This window comes from Mixophyes fleayi, chromosome 6, assembly GCF_038048845.1.
Source record: "Mixophyes fleayi isolate aMixFle1 chromosome 6, aMixFle1.hap1, whole genome shotgun sequence".
Taxonomy (NCBI): domain Eukaryota; kingdom Metazoa; phylum Chordata; class Amphibia; order Anura; family Limnodynastidae; genus Mixophyes; species Mixophyes fleayi.
Genome location: NC_134407.1, coordinates 194,404,130 through 194,423,986, shown reverse-complemented (window position 1 = coordinate 194,423,986; position 19,857 = coordinate 194,404,130). Strand labels below are relative to the sequence as shown.

Here is a 19,857-nt window from a genome sequence, read left to right as displayed (position 1 = left end):
CGTCATAACTAAATCATGCTGAAGCCCCCTAAATGAAGATTGGGCCCCAAAACAGCTATCCGCCCTACACACCGATTGGTTTTAATCTGAGCTGTTTGTCTATTTGTTTCTGTTAATTCATACACCACAGACACTGCTGGGCTTGTCACCTCTTTGAGTCAGTGACACTCCGCATCTGTTCTTGAAACATGAGTTTGAGTGTCTGTCCAGATTTTTATTGCCATGTCACTAATAAACTTCTGGAAGCACAGCTATTTACTTCCATAATGCATTGGGAGCTTACCAATCGTAGTTGCAGCACTTGGAATAAAAGCTTCAGGTCTCTTTTTGTTTTCTCTTTTAATATTTTATTTATTTTTGCTTTTTGTTACATGTAAACAAGTATGTAAACTGTAGGCCCATACAAAGTCCCACGTATTAAATGACTTTGCCTGGCCACTAAACATATATAGATGATATGTTCTTTGCAAGCCTCATGGGAACATGACAGGTAGAAAATACTTAACATTAATTGTTTCACCTGTACATCCCTATGCACTGGCATTCAACTGCATTCACTGCACGGTGACCATAGCTTGGCTGGATTAGATCACAGATATCATTGTTTAATGGTCTGTCCAGACCAAAAATACTGGTTCAACCAGTTCATGACATAAATTGTCCGTAGTTACAAAAGGGCAGTAGACGTATAGATATCAATGACCAGTTTAAGCTGTGGTCACTGTTTTTTTTTTTTCAATGCAGCGGAACATGCTAGTGTACAGAAGAGTCAAGTGGGCATGTACCCATAGCGCAACAAATAACATTAAGTAATAAAGATTGCATAGAAAATTATTCAGTTACACAATTATATAGAAGGTTACAACAACTAAGAGCAATCATTTACATACATTTTATAAAAAAGTAATAGAAAACCCAAAACAACTCTAAACAATTGTAACAATATCCAGAGTTGGGACTATGTTGTGGGTCCATATTCTGGGTTTGTTCACATCAAAACATCTTTAATATTTTTTCAAGTGCATTTACCAAAAACTAATTAAAAAAAAAAAAAAAAAAGCACATGCGCTCATCATTGTGTTACAGAAAAACCGTACATGCTGTAGTCAAAAAGGTCAATGCAATGCTCTAAATTCAATGTATTGGTGTAAATGATGCTATGCGTCCAAAATGCATGTAAGCATCATGAGATGTGCATACCGTGTGAATGTGCCTTTAACGCAGTTTCCCCCCTTCATTTCATATCTGTAAGAATAATCTACATTACACTGTTGAAGTCACGGAACAGCGTGACCTGCATTGTTTAAGATAAATGTATTAACATTGCTAGTAAGCATATCATTAAAAAGTTATAAATAAACTGTACGCATGTTTTTCTCACGGGAATAGCATCCTCGCAAAGCTGAGAGAATGTGGAGGCGGATAGGTGGTGGTTCAGCACTTCACACAAAATCACTAAACATTTAAATTTCATTATAGAATATTTCAGTATGTATGCAGTACTGCTGTAATTACCCACAACACCCTCTGTTTCCCATCCCTCCCCAGGACCTCTGGTCATCGTAATACCACATTGCAGGAAGTATGACCGTCCATTCAAATGCTTTCCCTTGCAATCGCTACATTAGGGGCTGAAACTGTAAGTGTAGTGGAGGCTGGAGAGCTAGGAAACTTCCTCACCCCTACCTTGACTCTTGGGATACAAGGCTCTGAATGATAATAAGCAGTGGAATCAAATCAGAGTGAATACATGAATATGTGTTGTGTCTTAAAAAAATATTTTCTGCAAGTGTCAGATATATTTGTTTGCTTTTTTTTGTGAGGAAAATCTTTAAAAATGTATGTGGTTGTGTTACACATAAAATAAAGTATGTACGTTATTTACAGATTTGAATACATTGCACAGTAATCTCAAAGCTGTGCAGAGGTGGTTGAAATGTATGCCCCCCAAAATAATATGTACAAACATATCTGTGGAAGGTGTATTCTTGGGGTCAGTGTGCTGTTTGATTCCATTACGGTCAGGTAACTGGCAGAGAGCTATAACCTGGTCCCTCCACTTTGTTGTTCTGTTACCTACTCTTTGTCTTACCTCCCTTACCTGGTATTTCACACCCTTCCATTTCCTTTGCGCAGCTTCTACTTTATACTCTAATTTTGGTTTCTCTATTGTGTTTACTCTTTGCCCCGTCATTAATTTTCTCACATCCCCCTCCTGTCTCTCCTTTCACTAAAACCAGTGTGACTTTCCCTACCTGTGACCCTGCCACACAGACCTGACTTGCTCAGCATATCTGCGCTTCTCTAGTATATCTCTGTAATAGATGTGCACAGCCCTCTTTCACTGTCACTTAATCATCTTCTCTCTCAATATCTCCAATATGACTTGCCTCTCCTCCCTCTCTAGCTCAAACCTTCTCTCCCTCTCTCTGCGCTCCGCTTCCTGCCTCTCTCTCTCCAGTGCCGCCCTCTCTCTTTGTAGCTGCAGTTCTTCCCGACGGAGCGCTAGCTCATCTTCCCGCAGACGCTGCTCCGCTTCGGCTCTCCTCTCGAGGTGCTGCAAGATCCGAGCGTACGCGCTGCAGCATCCTTCACACTCCTGCTTCCTGACCAGCCTCTCCCCCATATTGTTTTCTTCTTGCTTGGACTCCATCACTAAAAGAGATTTTGGTGTAGGGGTAAATACAATTAGATTCATCTTGACAGTAAAGAATAAAACATTTTCATTAATAAGTAAAAATTTATAACCCCCAACATAAAAATAATACAAAAAAAAGTACAGCTTGTGGTAATCATTGAACTGTATTTCCAGAAATCCCAATTATCATCTGATAGATCCTGATCAGGGGGTAAATGTATCAAGCTGAGAGTCTTCCGGCGGGTTTGAAAAGTGGAGATGTTGCCTATAGCAACCAATCAGATTCTAGCTATCATTTTGTAGAATGTACTAAATAAATGATAGCAAGAATCTGATTGGTTTTTCAAACCCGCCGGAAAACTCTCAGCTTGATACATTTACCCCCGGATGTTGATTGGCATTGCTGGTCATTGTGGGTTCATACATCCAGAAATTGTACTTTTAGGCTGCCCAAGCAAGGCAAATTTGTTAATTATACACCTAATTTTATACAAATTGCAGAAAAGCACCACTAGTCCCTATCTATCTTGTCAACAGGCAGTGGTGATCCAGCTGTTTGACCTGATCAATGAAGTTTGGCTGGACATATATGTATGCCCAAATTGGGTATGGCTCCGGTTGGTTGGCGCTTCTGCCAAGAAGCAAGATCTGCATGTATTTGGGCATCTCTATTCTACAACCTAAAAGCGTAGATAGTTAACAGAGAGCTAGACAAATGGATAAAAACACTATAACAAAAAGTAAACAACACCCAAAGAAGTGTCCACTTTTGCAACACAGCACAATTTTCGAATGTCAAAAAAGACATGACCCGCACCCTATTAATATGTAGCCAAAATGCCAAAGGGAGAAGAGTTGTGGCTCCTCATTTTTTTTTTTTTTTTTTTTAGGAGAAAACTACAAAAGATCTATCAACTCTCTTCAAAATTATTTATCGCAATCTACAATGGTTTATGACTCAGAATATGATACTTCGGAACAAGCACAATGAGTCATACAGCTTATTTACTGACTGGGATAAAACAAACTTTTCAGTCACAACTGCAGAAAGCTATGGCAGGTCTAAGTACAGAAGTATTGGAGATAGGAACCTGAGTACACTAAAATAGAAGTTATTTAATATCAGCTGGAAGTGAAGAGGTCTCTCAATGATATCAATTTATAGGAGGACGAACAGGAGAATATGTACGATAGGGCATGTAAACAAAGTCAAAAATATCCTCGAGTCAATTGTGAGAATACACAGAAAGCTCATTGATTCACTTCTTCACTCAGCCGACACCGGATCTCCCTCAAGACCGAATTGTGATACATAGGACAAATAACTTTATGCCCTAGACCTGAAAATTCCACTCCTTCTAGGGATATAATACTTAGACTTCATTATTACAAAGCTAAGGAAAGATTATTAGCAAAATCAAGGAAGATGGATAAAATATTTTTTGTGGTTAATCAACTAGCTGTCTTTTGGGACTTCGCACCCAGTACCCTGAAGAAAAGGTTTGAAGTCACAGATGTCACAAAATTATCATATTACATGACTGAGGAAAGATTCTGCCCAAGGCTCCAGATGAGGCTTTGAACCTACTAACCAAACTAAACCTTCTATCTCCTCATGAAGCTTATACTCCAAGCCAGTACAGGCAGTTGCAGAAAGGCCCGTTCCTCAGAGTATTATTATTATTATTATTATTATTATTAATAATAATAATTTTTATTTATAGGGCGCCACTAGGTGTCCGTAGCGCCGTACAGGGACAAACGAAATTACAATACAAGGAGAGACAGCACAGTACAGTAAAAAATAAGCACAGTAACTCCGTGAGCTCAAAGCACAGCAAGGGCGGGGGAGGGGAGAGGGGAAGGTCTGCATACGACGGAGCCCAAGAGGGAGGGCACGGATTATAGGGAGACCCCCAGGGGGGGAGAGGAGGGAGCGGGAGGGGACAGGGGGAAGAGGGTCCTCGAGGAGGACGGCAAGGTTGCTGGAGAGCAGAGTTAACAGTGGTGAGACAGGAGGAGAGGTGATCCTGCTCAAAGGAGCGTACAATCTAAGGGGTGAGGTAGACAGACAGAGAGACACTGGGGAGAGAGGGAGGAATGGAGGATAGGGGAAGGGGAATGAAGGGGAAGAGGCAGAAGAGTAGCTCAAAGAGACTGGTGACTGGCTCCAACTCAATCTAAATTACAAAGCACTACCTCAAGGCCTCGATCTGACTTACTTGAAGATTATATAGACTGACAAATGTTTGCAATTTTACAGTTACAATATATTTATTTAAGATCCCCCCACCACCATTGGCCCTTTGGACCAATATTGAAGCCCTAGTTTAGGCTTACCTCCAGCCCCTCCCTTTCTCCCTAAGCAATTTTGGCTTGCACCAACATTGAGGCTTTATTTACATTCTACAATTGGATAAATTAACTTTAGCCAAATTTTAATTGGAGAAATAAGAAACTTAAATGCCTACGAGTGTATATTACAAGTAACTATAATATACTTTATAGAGATTCCCCCCTGTTTTATAGCATACAATAAGATTTACACTTATGATTACAACACATTATCTCCTGGCTTGGATGTATAGTGGCTATTGAGATGAATGTTCTCCCCAGAATTTTTTTATCCCAATGTTCTTGGAAACATAATATAACAAGTACAAAAGTGCATTTCCCAATTTAAACCACCTAAGCTAAAGTTTTCTATGTTAACTAAAACTACAGAGAATGGAGGTAGAGGCCTGCCAAATATTAAGAAATATTATGCTATTCAATTGATTCAGCTCTTGGCACCTAGAAATGTAAGCTGGGTACATATGGGATCAGCTAGTGCAGAAGTGACTTCATTGGTATCTATTTTAGATCCACTGAGATTAAATAAGGTTGTGGTTGATCCTGAAAACCCTGTACTTGCACTGGGATAACCTAGACTTTCCTCTGGGAGTGTTGCATACCAAGAAACACAAGAAATGAAGGAAGGAGACCTGAGCCCACGGCCAATGGAAGATTGAGTCCAACTATTAGCTTCCTTGACCTTGTGTCAAAACTGCAGAGACTACCTACTCTTTTACCCCAGCCTGGGGGCAGTAAAGTAGACTCCACCTCCTCCATTGCCCTGCACAATTTGGATGACTTGTTACTCCCCACTCTCTCACTATATACCCTAGCTCATCCACATCTCTCACGTCATTCCACCTTGCACCTACTCAATTTACCTTCTCTCTTTCTCCTACTCACTTTCTCTACAATTCTTTCCAAATGCTCCAGCATCCTATTTCTCCCTCTGCAGTGTTTCCATAACCATTTATTTATGAAGTGCCACAGATTCCGCAGTGCCATACAGTCAGCAATACATAAAACATAATACAAACTAAAACTGGAGCAAAAGGCAACTTAGAACATAAATCATCCTCATTCCATCTTGTACTTCCGATCCCTCCAACCTAATCCACGTGTCTCCACTAGACATCTCACCTTTTCCTGTGTACTTTGGAATGCGAGATCTGTTTGTCACAAATTCACATCCATCCATGATCTATTCATTTCAAAGCCCCTCAACCTCTTTGCCATTACAGAAACCTGGCTTACCTCTTCTGACACTACATCCCCTGCAGCGCTCACCTATGGGGAACTCAACCACACTCCCAGACCCAGAAACCGACAAGATGGTGGAGTAGGCATTCTACCCCTGGAATCCTCCCTCTCTTTCTCTTCCTTTGAAGTTACGATCTATCCATTCTCTCCTCTCCAACTACAAGTTGCTGTCATTTATCGCCCACCAGGTCCAGTTTCAAATTCTCTGACATAAATTCCTGTAGTTCTTTTAATGTTGCCATAGGCCTCTTGGGAGCTTCCCTGAGTTTTCTCCTTGACCTGTCAAGAACTTCAGAGAGACATCCTAAACTTGGTAATGTCCCTCTTGTGCCACATTTTTTCCACTTATTTATGATAGCCTTCACAGTATTCCATGGTACATGTAATGCCTTTTAAAGCCCTCTCCTGATTGGTGTCTTTCAAAAAGGCACCAATCAAACGGTCTTTGTGTTTCACTTGAATTTTGTTGGTTGCTAGATCACATTGAAGGTGGAAAAAGGTCCAATACAATTTATTTTGTTTACAGGCTTTACATCAAACACCTGCAATTTCAATGAAGACGTGTCGACTGTATGTAGGAATCTGAATGCAAAATTTTAAAGAATGGCAATGTACTGCAAATAACACAAAAAGTAGAACTAGGAGGTTGGATAGATTAGGTGGACGTATCCTTTTCTTTTCTGCCATAAAATTCTATGTTCCCACGTAACTTGCGTACATATTTTGGCCAGGGACCTAGTGGTAGCTCTCCTGAGATGGCCCAATGCTGTGGCAAATTTGGCTTTTCCTTAAAAAAAAAAAGGTGCATGGATTATATTGCATGAGCACGTTATGTATTTAGTCACCTGCAGTATTTGTAATATATTCTATATATTACACACCATATTCAATTCCAATTACAATATACCGTATTTCCCCATGTATAAGACGCACCTTTTTCCCCAAAATTTTGGGTCTAATAACTGGGTGCGTCTTATACAGGGGTAGTAGCACTTACCCTGTCAGATGATTCCTCTGTCCGGTAAAGTCTTCTCTCTGTCTGATCCTGATGCTGGAAACCCGATAAAGGTCCTCTCTGCGATGTCCGGATGTCCTTTCAGGACCTTGACAAGGTCCTGAAAGGATTGTCAAGGTCCTGAAAGGACATCCGGACATCGCAGAGAAGACCTTAATCGGGTTTCCAGCATCAGGATCTGACAGAGAGAAGACAGAAGACTTTACCAGACAGAGGAATCATCTGATAAGGTAAGTCAGAATTTACTATAGCATTGTCTCTCCTCTGTATAAGCTGCACAAATACTCTGTGAAAAAATTGAGGATAATGTTTATCCTCAATTTTTTCACATGATTTATATAGGTGCGTCTTATACAGTGGAGCGTCCTACACATGGGGAAATACGGTAAGTTTCCTTTGTTTGTTGTGGGTCATATTTGGCTACGCCCCGAGGAGCGGCCAGGCGTGGCAATACAGTGTCGGAATTTTTAAATGCCTAACATTCCACATATGGTATTCTATATAGTGGTTGCATAAATGCATGTATTTTATTGAGGTAGGCGTATAAACTTTGCGCACGACAATTCTCAATGTTTGGTTGTTTTGTATATTGTGTATACAATCTAAAAACACATATAAAACTTAAATTACAAGTTCTTTTATATGAGTGATGTTAGTAACAATCACAAATAATAATCACCTCAAATGTACATAACGTTTGTGTGTAATGAATACTTTTTCATGCACAACAGACTTGGGAAGAAAACTGAGCCACTTAAAGCTTCTAGTGCCTCATTACAGAGGATATTAGATTGCGTGTAGACATATTTTATTTTAAAACATTATAAGGGAATGCAGACAGACTTGAAATCTGACTCACAGGGGGGTATTCAATTGTTTCTTTTAACGCGCTAAAACAAAAAAATCGAGCGCTCTAAAAAAACTTCATATTATACGGTAATTTTGCGTGCATAAACTGTTAATACGGTACTTACTTGCTGCCAGCGGGCTGAATTTCAGCTCGCTGCTCAGGGAGCTGCGAGATGAAGTTTAGCGAGTAATTACCGTATTAACGGTAATATTTTTAGAGCGCTCATTTTTTTTTGTTTTAGCGGGTTAAAAGAAACAATTGAATACCCCCCACAGTGTGAAATGTCAGCCATTAATGACTAATGCCTATTGTCAAATCAGGCGCCATTTGTCTTTCCACACATGGCGTCAGATCACAAAAATGTATACAAGGCAGTGGTACTTTGGGTGGGGGACATCTTTTCCAGCGGATTTCTGCCAGTCTACTAGTCAGTGAAGGGATCGGGGAAGGACAAACGTCGACAAAAAAAACTTTAAAAAATCCCCTTCAAGGTCTGTCACAATATAGGAAAGCTTACATTCAGATTTGTGGGACCTTTTTATGAGCACTGGGCACCAAAGGGCTAATCCCAGCCCCTCCTCCTTACTTTCTAGTCCCCCTGTTTCCTTCCTTTCCTTGCGTGGGACAATCAACAATCTCCCACAATCATCTATTTATTCATATAGCGCCACTAATTCCGCATCACTGTCCCATGTCTATGTCCATCCATCCTCTGAGACAGCCTCTCCCCTCCCAATGAACACTGCTCCAGACAGGTATATTTATTAAACGGCGGGTTTGAAAAAGTGGAGATGTTGCCTATAGCAACCAATCAGATTCTAGCTGTCATTTTGTAGAATGTACTAAATGATAACTAGAATCTGATTGGCTACGGGCAACATCTCCACTTTTTCAAATCCGCAGTTTAGTAAATATACTCTTCAGTCTCTATTGTCATCCACTATGGGTACCCTTAGTAGAGAGTAGAGGGACGTCATAAAATGTCACAAAAATAAAAGATGTGTGCGACTTAAAAGGTTTTTTTCATGGATTTTAGCTATTCTCTTAGCGATCTAGGAATTTATGTAATATAATTTCTATCTGACTACAGCCCTAGCCTCCAGGTTACTATCATGTTTTTGGACTGGGGAGTGTAACATGTGGGACAGAAGCTGTTATTTAATTAGCTTCCAGCATGAGCTCTACACATCATTCAAGATCTAGATCAAGGGGGCGAGTAAAAGAGTTCAGAAAATAATCAGACGGTAACATATAGTCCTAGGCAAGGGAGAGTCTTCATTTTCAAGACAATTCTGAAAGATGCCACACCTCCTCAAAAAAATAATGTTTTCTATGCACTAACTTGGTGGCATGAGACACGATATATTAAGCCTGGAAAGGCTGGAGTCCCTCATCTTCGCAACAATTCTTGATCATAAATGGTTGCAGACATTCTTTACTAATATATGGAGTCCATCGTTTCTAAGGCCACAGAGAATGTTCTACCAACCCATCAGTCTCTTCAGAGTGTCACAACCTGTAAAGAGAGCCCTGGTTGACAAAAACCTGTATCTATGGGCTCCCTTTTCTCATTGGATGCAAGATCTCTCAGATTGGGAATGGCATTCAAGAACTGATGGTCAAGCAGAAATAAGAAAATTGGAACCTATTGTTTAAGCAGGAGACTTTGATTCTGGACAAATTATCGATCACCATTGAACCCTGATTGTGTGTTCAGAAACAGGAGAACCAGGGACTTTTTTGGTCCAAAAAGGTATTCTCAATCATGTCCAGAAGATTTCTGTGGACAGAAATTTCTTTCTTCCTGCCAGGATCTAGCACACATGTACACTACCAGCCTAGGAGGCAATACTATAACAAACCCGGAAGGTGCATACAGCCACCACAAGGACGACCAGATAGACTTTGTTACAGGTGGATGACAGGGTAATCCTGAAAGACCTTGAAAGAGTTAACTTGCTTTGTTCAGAAAAATATTGTTCAGGCCTACAGCTTTGCAAGTCACAATAGGCTTTAGTTTTATTAACAAGTTTCAATGACATGCAAGAACTGCAACTATGATTTGTAACAGTCATGTCCAGTTTCACATGACATGTATATCTTTCTTTGTTCTTTGTAATATTTGCTGATGTTGGATTTTGTGATTCATGCTTGCACAGTGACAAATGTCTTGTGACTAAAACATTATATATAGATGATGATTTGTTTTGATAAGCTCATAACATATACTACACCCCACCTTTATGTGTATTTATTGTCTCTCCGGCCGTTATATGTCTTACCTGATCACTTAAGAAATATCGCTATCAACCTAATGGAACTGAACTATGATACAACCCTGTGGAAGGCTTACCTAATCATGTTCACCTATTAACATTACTGGTTTTGCTAGAGCTGTGAAATTATGGCTAAATTAAATCGAAGACAATCTGGTTAGAAGTATTGGAAGAGAAAACATTCTGAATTATTTGCGGGTGTTCTAACTTTCCACTGAGTTCATTTCAAAGCATCCATTGATTCTCTTATATTAGTGGCCAGATAAATGCGTTTTGCAGTGATGGCTAGGTGCTATGATTTGCTCAGTCTGATGGCAGATGGATACTTCCTCTAAACTTAATCTGTGCTTATGGTTATTTGAAGGGAGACTAGGGGCCTGATTCATTAAGTATCTTAACTTGAGAAACTTCTTATTTCAGTCTCCTGGACAAAACTATGTTACAATGCAAGGGGTGCAAATTAGTATACTGTTTTGCACATAAGTTAAATACTGACTGTTTTTTCATGTAGCACACAAATATCAACTTTAAATTTCAGTGTACAAATAAGCTATCAAGTATTTGTGTGCTACATGAAAAAACAGTCAGTATTTAACTTATGTGCAAAACAGAATACTAATTTGCACCCCTTGTATTGTAACATGGTTTTATCCAGGAGACTGAAATAAGAAGTTTCTCAAGTTAAGATCCTTAATGAATCAGGCCCCAGATTATTTCCAAGGCTATTGCAGGAAAGTTATTTTCCTTCCACAACCTAAGTTTCATAACTGGTTCAGTGACTAACAAAGTATCTCTCAAGGAAGCTAAGCAGTACTAGTTGAGCAAGCAATAGACCAGTCCTTTCCGAATCCCACCACGGGAAAGTCCTATGGTGAACAGGTTGAACAATTTGTGGACTGTGTGGGCTCATATCATATCAGAGAACCAAAGGGTCATAGACAATTTTATCTGGATACCACTTTGAATGCAGAAGCAAACTCATGGTAAATATGTTCAGGCATTTGAAGATTCCCAAAACGTCAGCTGCCAGAAGATCCGTAACCAATATTCTCAGGGATCTATTGTACAAAAGAGTCATTGATAACATTCCTACATTCCAGAAGTTATATTTATCACTGTTTATCATTTTAAAAAAAATCATCAGAGCTATATTTGACCTAAAAAACTCAATGTCCTTTAAAATGGAAAAAAATAAATCAAAACTTTGTTTTGGGGGTTCAGGGAAGGGGAATGGCTGAAAAAGATGGTAAAGATATATTCATCAAAAACTGTAATATGTCGCAGACAGTTTTGGACCCTTTGTGCAGCTAGTGAGTATTGCTGGTTCACCTAAGGTACACATTCTAATGGGTGTACCCACCAGTGAACTGCACAAGGAGGTGAGTGATCTTGCAGTAAGGGACCCATAGGTAGTGGCGCAGCACTGGTACAATGTCAAAACAAAGTTAAACCTACTATCAGAAGAGTCTAATTTTGGGCAAAAATTGTCATACAGTCTACTATTTTTATTACATGTCAATTTTTGCTCCCATTATCCCTCGCTGCTTTGGTAGCAGCCTTTGGTGCCTACTGCCATTATTGTCCCATTCTGTCTGCATTTTTGGCCAGTCAGGAGACTTTTGGACAAGGAGGCAAAGGGGTAAATGTATTAAGTGCCGATTTCTGCAAGTTGCCGCAAATCGTCGAGTTTGCTGTGAAAATTGAAAGCGACAATGGCTTTAAAGGCATTGCAAGGCATCGGCACTTAATACATTTACCCCAAAGTCTTTAAGGGGGCTTGTCAAACTAACCTGTGCTTCCCACAGGTGGGGTTTGCCCTTTGGTGCCCACTCCCATGTTCAGGTCCAGGGGAAAAAAATATGAATGTTACAAGATGCATTTTCTATCAAACACTTTACACTTACAGTTTTGTGGATACAGATTAGACTTGTTAAATGACAACAGATTAATTTTGAAATTTAGGCTAACATATGAGTTCATAACGAGAAATGTTTATATTAGACTAAGATAATTTGGGGGATACGTAAAAGGGATTTGAGGATAAGTTGTACAGACCAGGTGGAGCCGACGCCTCCTCCTGTGCCCTGCGCAGTGTCTCCTCTGTGACGGTAACAGACATGGTGTCTCTGAGAGGGTCCCTATGCCGAGGATCAGAGCCAACTTCACGTTTCTCAGTCTCCAGTTCCAGAATTTTCTGTAGCAAATCCTCCTTCTCCATATACATGGCATCTGTGCCACCCCTGTGTAGAGTGCTCCATGTCAGGAAGGCAGTTTATGGCTGTACCAGAAAAAGCAATGCACTGTGCAGAGCGTGTCGGGAAGGTGCAGATTGCAGACCACAGCAGTGCAGAGACACAGAGTTATACAGAATACAAGCAAGACAGAGGGGTGACGTTATGGTACAAAACAGAATTATCCAACTTCTCTTATATAGGAGGTGGGGGTAGGCATGGTTTGCATGCTGTAATATGCTAACAGACCTATACCTACAATCAAATATTATCTTGACATAAAGGGGGGGGATTCAATTAGCAGCAAAGTGATTCCAGAACATCCGGGAGACATTTCTGGGGTGCAAGGAACAGAGATTGCTAATGTAATTGTCGGCAATGTGCACGGTGCTATGACCGTGTGCTACATCGCTGGCAATTGAATCCCCCCCCGCCCCCCCGTTCAAGACCATGGATCTCTCATTAAACCAGGGGAAATAGTAAAGCACTGGAGAGCTGCATTATTTCAGCAAGCAGGATGAGGAGACAGCTCGAATACAGAGGTAGAACACAGAAGAAGGTGGTAGATTCAGATATTTTTATGTTGCTCAACAAGTTGCCATAAATCCCATAAGGGGTCGTACATTATCATTGCAGAGAAGGTTGGCGTGTTCGCACAGTCCGAGCAGTAAACCATTCTTGTACTGCTTAGACAAGTGTACTGTGAACTAGGCCTACTCAATGACATCGGAAGCAAAACAAATAGGACCGGCAAGAAAAATGCTTGCTGTGACATATCTACCCACCCTACCTACCCAGATGTTAAGCCTGTCAGTCCCTCTGTGGCCTCTACACTGCCCCACAGGCAAGATAGAGATGTGTTTGTTTTCAGCATAGGCTTAGTACATATAGAATGCTGGAAACATTAAAGTTCAGTAGAAATACAGATCAATTCAGGTATTACAGCAGTAATGCCCTGACTTATTACTAACACTTTACTTGCTCTCTAATAGAAAGCACAGATATGCATTCCCAATCAATACCGAAATTACGGTGTCTCTAATAATAATCTATATAGCTCTTCTCTTGAACAAATCCCAAATAATGGATATGTGTAGATAAGATGGATAAGGAGCAAACTCAAGAATGGAAAACATAGATGGTGGACATGCACTGAGAATAGGTGTGGAGCAGTGATAACATCTTATGTATGCAAATGCTAAATGCAAGTGCATTACAGGTCCCCTGGATCTTCCAGATCAGGCCTGGCCAACCTGTGGCTCTCCAGGTGTAGTGAAACTACAAGCCCCAGCATCCTTTGCCAGCATACAGTCATCTGATAGCTGGCAGGGCATGCTGGAACTTGTAGTTTTTACAACACCTGGAGAGCCACAGGTTGGCCAGACCTGATCCAGATGTCAAAGGTTTAGTATGACACGAATCTTGTCACCATGCAAAATTAAGTCATTCAGGAAATGAAATTAGTGATATGAGAAATGATTTCTCCTTATCACTTACCTGAGGTAAGAGTTATCCCCCCCCCCCCACACACACATGTAGGCTGTGTTACTAGATTAGTCAAGTAAATATTGAGTCCTATGAATTACATGTGGCAGGCTTTATTGCAATTCACATGTATGTATGCAAGCACAGTAATAATTGCAGTCATTCAGCATGCATGTGAGCTAGTTGCAATACAGTCCACCAGCAGGTGTATTTCATAGATGTCTGAATTTACACGGCTGATACGGATTGTGATGGATCGTTCATACCAGACTTACAATGTGAATGTTGATGGCTATTGGACATTGATCGCTGCCAGTACTGAGTACTGTTCAACTTAGATGAATTTTGGGGGGATGGGTGAAGAAATGCACAACGTAAAAAAAAAAAATTAAAAAAATTAAGACTTTTTAGAAATTTTTATTACTGTTTATCTATTATTGTTACTAAAACAGTGATCAGCACTACATTGCCACAATGGTGAATTAGAAAATAAAGAAAACGATATTTCTTAACGTCTTCAAGACCGTAATGTTTCCCCCCTTACATGAACAAGCCAATTTATTAAATTTGAGAGGTGTCTCTGTCATCAGCAAAAAAAAAAAATGTTAAGCTTGTCAAACTTAGTTTTATATTGTTTTTCTCAGGAGAGAGAGAACCGATTTTTAGCCTATTATACAGGTAAAGATACATTGTATTCAAGATTCTACTTACACAGTTAGTAAAAGCCCTTGAGTGATCTAAAAGCATAACCCGCTTAGGTTCCTGAATATGACAAGAACAAATTAGTTTTTTTTAAATTTCAAGGCTTGATAGGGTTGAAAATAAAAGCTGTATTTTTATTATTTACATTTTTTGGAAACTTCACCTACTTTTATTTAATCTTATTTTGTAACTGTTGGAGACCCTGGTTTGTTTGAAGGATGTCACCGGATTCCCTCTTCATACCATCACATCGCAGTCACTTTTAGCTATGAGCTGCAATAGAGGTGCCAGGAACCAACTAACACTGTTTGTAGCAAGCTCTCTGGATCCCACAGCTGTTATTGACATTGAAAACAACGATGAGAGATAAAAGGCTGCTGAGCTGCCGTTTGGGTCAGTGTGCGGTCAGCAAGTGGCTAAATGTAAATGCATCCTCTTCTACCTATTCATGGGACTGCAGAAGGTGGATGATTAAAAGGTGTGAGGATTAGAAGCAGAGGACTGAGAAGTGGTTGAGAAGTTACAGCAAGTGTAATTTACAACCGTGCAAAATTGAAAATGAACAATGCATTTATAATGCATCTATTTATCCACCTTGAACACACACCTGCATTACACTTTTGGGAACTGCTTTGCAAAATAAGCCTGCACCTATATTTCTGGGATGGAAGGTTTGGCTGGAAATGCATCTAGTAGAAAAACACCGGGGGGGGGTCAATGTATCATCTTCTGATTTATTCAAGTCGCTAGAATTCGGCGACTTTGCAGTGAAAATTTAAAGCGGCAATGGCTTGTAAAGGCAAGTTTGCAGCTTTAAATGTTCACTGCAAAGTCGCTGATTTCCGGCGACTTGCATAAATCGAAAGATGATACATTTACCCTCTCAAGTCAATTCTGTAAGTAACCCAACAATTTTTTTATTATATAAAACAAAATATATAAACAAACATATATATTTACTTTGGAGCCAAAGACAGTCAAAAGGGGAGATTCAATTGGCCTTCATGTCCAACAACAAGCATTGCCGGTCATTAAAGTAAGGAATCTTCGCTCATTTTTCCTCACAGCTCTATAGGCTGCAAAGAAAACTTAGCGTCGAGTTTTCAGCCCCAACATCAGCGCAATGTGTCTCCGTGGACTGTTCTGGAGACATCGTGCTGAACTGAGTCACCCCCGTTATGTCAATAAGCAGCATTTGAAAATATATCTTTACACGTGGGCAGTACATTATAAACTTGATATTTGGCTAACAATGTTATTGGATCTAAAGGTTCTCATATTGTTATCCTAGAATAAAGTTTACGATGTACTTCGCATATGTGTAATACATATATCAACAGATATTTTAAAAGGCACATAAACTGCTGCTTATTGAGGCCAAATAAAGAAGCCATCTTAAAGACATAATGACTGTTTGATGGCTCCAAAATAAATACACTTATTTTGTTATATTTTATATTATGCTTTTAGAGAGAATAAAAGAATTGTTCTGATCACTTCCCAAAACTGACGACTGGGGGTAAATGTATTACGTAGTGGTTTCTGCAAGTCACCAGCTATCGGCGGAAGCGGCAATGGCTTTCAAGGCAAAAGCTGCTGTGAGGAAACGGGGTGCTACTGGACTGATAACTATGTATTCATCACCTGTTTCTCATGGTTTAATGTAATTCTTAATCCTTGGCCCAGACTAAGTATACACCAAAGCATCGGTGTATTATGTGTATTATTATTTCATGTTATTAGGTACATTTTGCCCTTGCTATTACCTGCGATATTGTATGTAGTATAAATATAAAGAATATTGCCATACTGTGTGAAAATAACAGGACAGCAGCAATCATTTTTCTTGTGTTAGCTAATGTAATTACCATTTGTCTCAAATGTCCACTGTTATGAGGTGCAGCTTAGATTTGGGTTGTAATCAGAACAATGTCTGAGTTAACTAGCTGGCAGCCCTTGTTAATTAGCTAGGTCAACAGATACTCTGAGAGGTAATTAGGTTACAACTTCTAGATTATATGCAATGTGCCTCCACAGTAATTTAGTGGCTGAAATAGCATTGGAAAATGTATCAATATAAATGTTATTGTATCAAAATGTATCAGACTCAGATGGCGTAACACTGCTGATACAATGTGTCAAAAGTCTTATTGTTTCATGTTTCAGTGTGCAGTGTCATTCCCTGATGTAATATTGTAACCCCATGTTTAGTTTATCCAACCAAAATAGCGAATTGAGTCCAGCCATTCCATTGTATAATCAAGGTAACAGTGACAGCATGTCTAACAGCTAAAGTGTCCACGGAGAGACCCCTGCTGTAAGGGGGAGGTCTGAGACATTTGTCCCGACTTCCTGTGTATACAGCGAAGAATATAGGGAGAGGAGAATGCCAGGGGAGCTATTGTAGCTTGGAGGATCCTGGTGTTCAAGACATCAGCGAAAAGGACTCTGGGCCAGGTATCGGGGCGCCACTGGAGTAAACCCTACCAGGAAGGGGTCTGTGTGAGCCAGTATCCCAAGCTGGGCGACACCGTAACTGTTTTGCTAATCGGTAGTGGTAATATTGCGGGAGGATAAGACTGAGATTATTACTTTGGAGTGCTGACTGTAAGAAGCTGCTGGAGGGTACATGCTACCATTTACCCTGTATCATGTGAACGTCTTGTGGTGTTGTGCTGTCGTAATAAAGTCTTACTTCAGATATAATCTGGTCTACCAGAGTTGAGTTGAATACCACAGAGGGTAACTGCCATCCCAGCTAAGGGTGGTATCCTCACACTTGCCGTTTTAAATTTCCTCTGCAAAGTTGCTGATATCTGGTGTCTTGCAGAAACCGCTACTTAATGCATTTACCCCCCTGGTGTTTTTCCACTACAATAGCTTGGTGTCAGAAGAATGCAGACCATTAGAGTAGAGGAGAATCAGTACAATTGAACCGTTCTTAGACAAATCCAATCCACATTAGGTAAGAGAATTTTCTCTGTGGCTCAGACTCAGATGGTACAGCAGCTATTACAAACATAAGACAATTCCTGATATCTGGCACCCGCTAAGCACCCATAAAAAAAACAAAAACAAAAAAAACCCTGTCCTTTTTAAGGGAGAAATAGACTCTCACCTGCTAACCAAGGACTGCCCTGTAAACGTGCATTCTTACAGCCCTTGTATCTCCTCTAAATATCTCATCCTGCTAAACAATATTTTGTTTTGCATACGAGTGGAATAGTATCCGCCATGTTGACCTGCACATCCATACATTTCCTGCAGGCGTAAAAATAGGTACATGGTTTTACAGAACAGCACAAGATCTGCAGGGAGGGGGATCCCTATTTTCCTGCCCCTAAATGTCACTTACAATTCTTTGGATTTGGATCAGAAGGTTGCAATCAAAGATGGTGCAGTAACAAAGTTTTGAATAAAGGGTCACATCATGGGATTTACAAATGGAAACTTCTAATGATGAGACAGAAGAATGCAGTACAAGAACCTACAATAAGATATGGGGGGCAAGCGCAGAACAGAAGATGTGGGGGCTGACAGACATTGCAGTAACATGAAGCTGACTTAGAAGGGTAGCAGTGGGGGGGGGGGGGGGGTGCACAGCAGAGGGGGTCCCACCTGCGCAGCATGGCGAAGTTCTGTCTCTTGTAATAGTCCAGCAGAAGAGCCGTCCTCTCTCTGCACCTCCTCCCGTCCACCTCAAAGCCCTCTCCCTGCAGGGCGCTGCTCATCGTCTCTGCCACCGCTGCCCACACCTGGCCGAACTCTCGCACCCAGAACGGATTGTGGTGGATGACCTCACGCAGCAGGATAATATCATGGTGCGCTGCAAAACGGATGTGACGCTTCCGAGTGGACCCGGGGGGAGAATAAGCCCCAAAATCTGCCCGCACTGAGGGAAGAGAGTGATCATTGGATAACAAACATTAACATTGAAAGTGCATGTAAAGGCTGTGCCAAATGTATGATAATGGGTGAGAAGAGGGGGGTGGTAGTGGGAGCAGAGTTATATGCAGGAATGCCAATACAATACCCATCTTTTACTTCATCTGGGTATTAGATCCTCATCCCTGTGCAGAATGGGGGCGGGTGGAGATACAGTGGCACGGACGGACGAATGGGAGAACTTATATGACAAGTGCATATGTTGCATGTCCCCCGGGTTTCCACTCTCACCCGCACTGCTCTGTACTTGTCCCTGGGACTCCATCCGTCTGACCCGGGATCCCCCCTTGTGTGGCCGGCACAGGAAGCAAATCCGCCCAATAATGGCAGCTCCCTCTGGCAGCCACTAGGGGCGCTAGAGAGGGCAGGCGGCGTGCCAGTGCAAGCATCTGAGATCAGGGAATATCTTAGCAAATAAGTCATCATTGTGACTTAGAGTTAACAAATAGAAGTAAGAAGTTTGTAGAAGTACCTGCAGCTCGAACAGGCGAATAGAAAATTACTGATTTAGAAAAGTAATTGATTTTCCAGTAAAGTCAACTTTGGAGATATAGGGCCTGATTCATCAAGGCAGGTATCTGTCAATTATGAGCATATCCTAAGCAAAATCATTTTGTGCATGCCCAGAACCAGCTCATACTCTAGTAAACGCAGCCCTGTCCACTACGTCTTCGTACGTAAAGGACACTTACTGCAGCCTACAAGTTGGCGAGTGAAATGGGGAGGGGGTCATCATCAACTATTTATATAGTGCCATTAATTCCACAGCGCTGTACAGAGAACTCGCTCACATCAGTCCCTGTCCCATTGGAGCTTACAATCTAAATTTCCTAACATATACACAGACAGAGAGAGACTAAGGTCAATTTAATAGCAGCCAATTAACCTACTAGTATGTTTTTGGAATGTGGGAGGAAACCCACGCAAACACGGGGAGAAAATACAAACTCCACACAGATAAGGCCATGGACGGGAATTGTACTCATGACCCCAGTGCTATGAGGCACTAAGGGCAGCACGGTGGCTTAGTGGTTAGCACTTGTGCCTCACAGCACTGGGGTCATGAGTTCGATTCCCAACCATGGCCTTATCTGGAGTTTGTATGTTCTCCCTGTGTTTGC

At 40.9% G+C, this 19,857-nt stretch overlaps 1 protein-coding gene across 3 annotated transcripts; it reads right to left on the bottom strand.

The window, feature by feature from the left end:
• Positions 1–324: 324 nt before the first annotated feature.
• LOC142095050 (uncharacterized) lies at positions 325–19,070 on the bottom strand. 3 transcript variants are annotated; one of them, XM_075177772.1, is made up of 4 exons: positions 18,968–19,070; positions 18,410–18,683; positions 12,429–12,613; positions 325–2,655 (listed from the first exon to the last, which is right to left on the bottom strand). In XM_075177772.1, the coding sequence occupies exons 1-4, from the start codon at positions 18,999–19,001 to the stop codon at positions 2,348–2,350; spliced, it is 801 nt and encodes a 266-aa protein (XP_075033873.1). In that variant the 5' UTR covers positions 19,002–19,070; the 3' UTR covers positions 325–2,347. The 3 variants fall into 3 exon arrangements, with proteins under 3 accessions (XP_075033873.1, XP_075033874.1, XP_075033875.1); XM_075177773.1 differs by lacking the exon at positions 18,968–19,070 and adding an exon at positions 18,825–18,960; XM_075177774.1 differs by lacking the exon at positions 18,968–19,070 and adding an exon at positions 18,836–18,960.
• Positions 19,071–19,857: the final 787 nt, after the last annotated feature.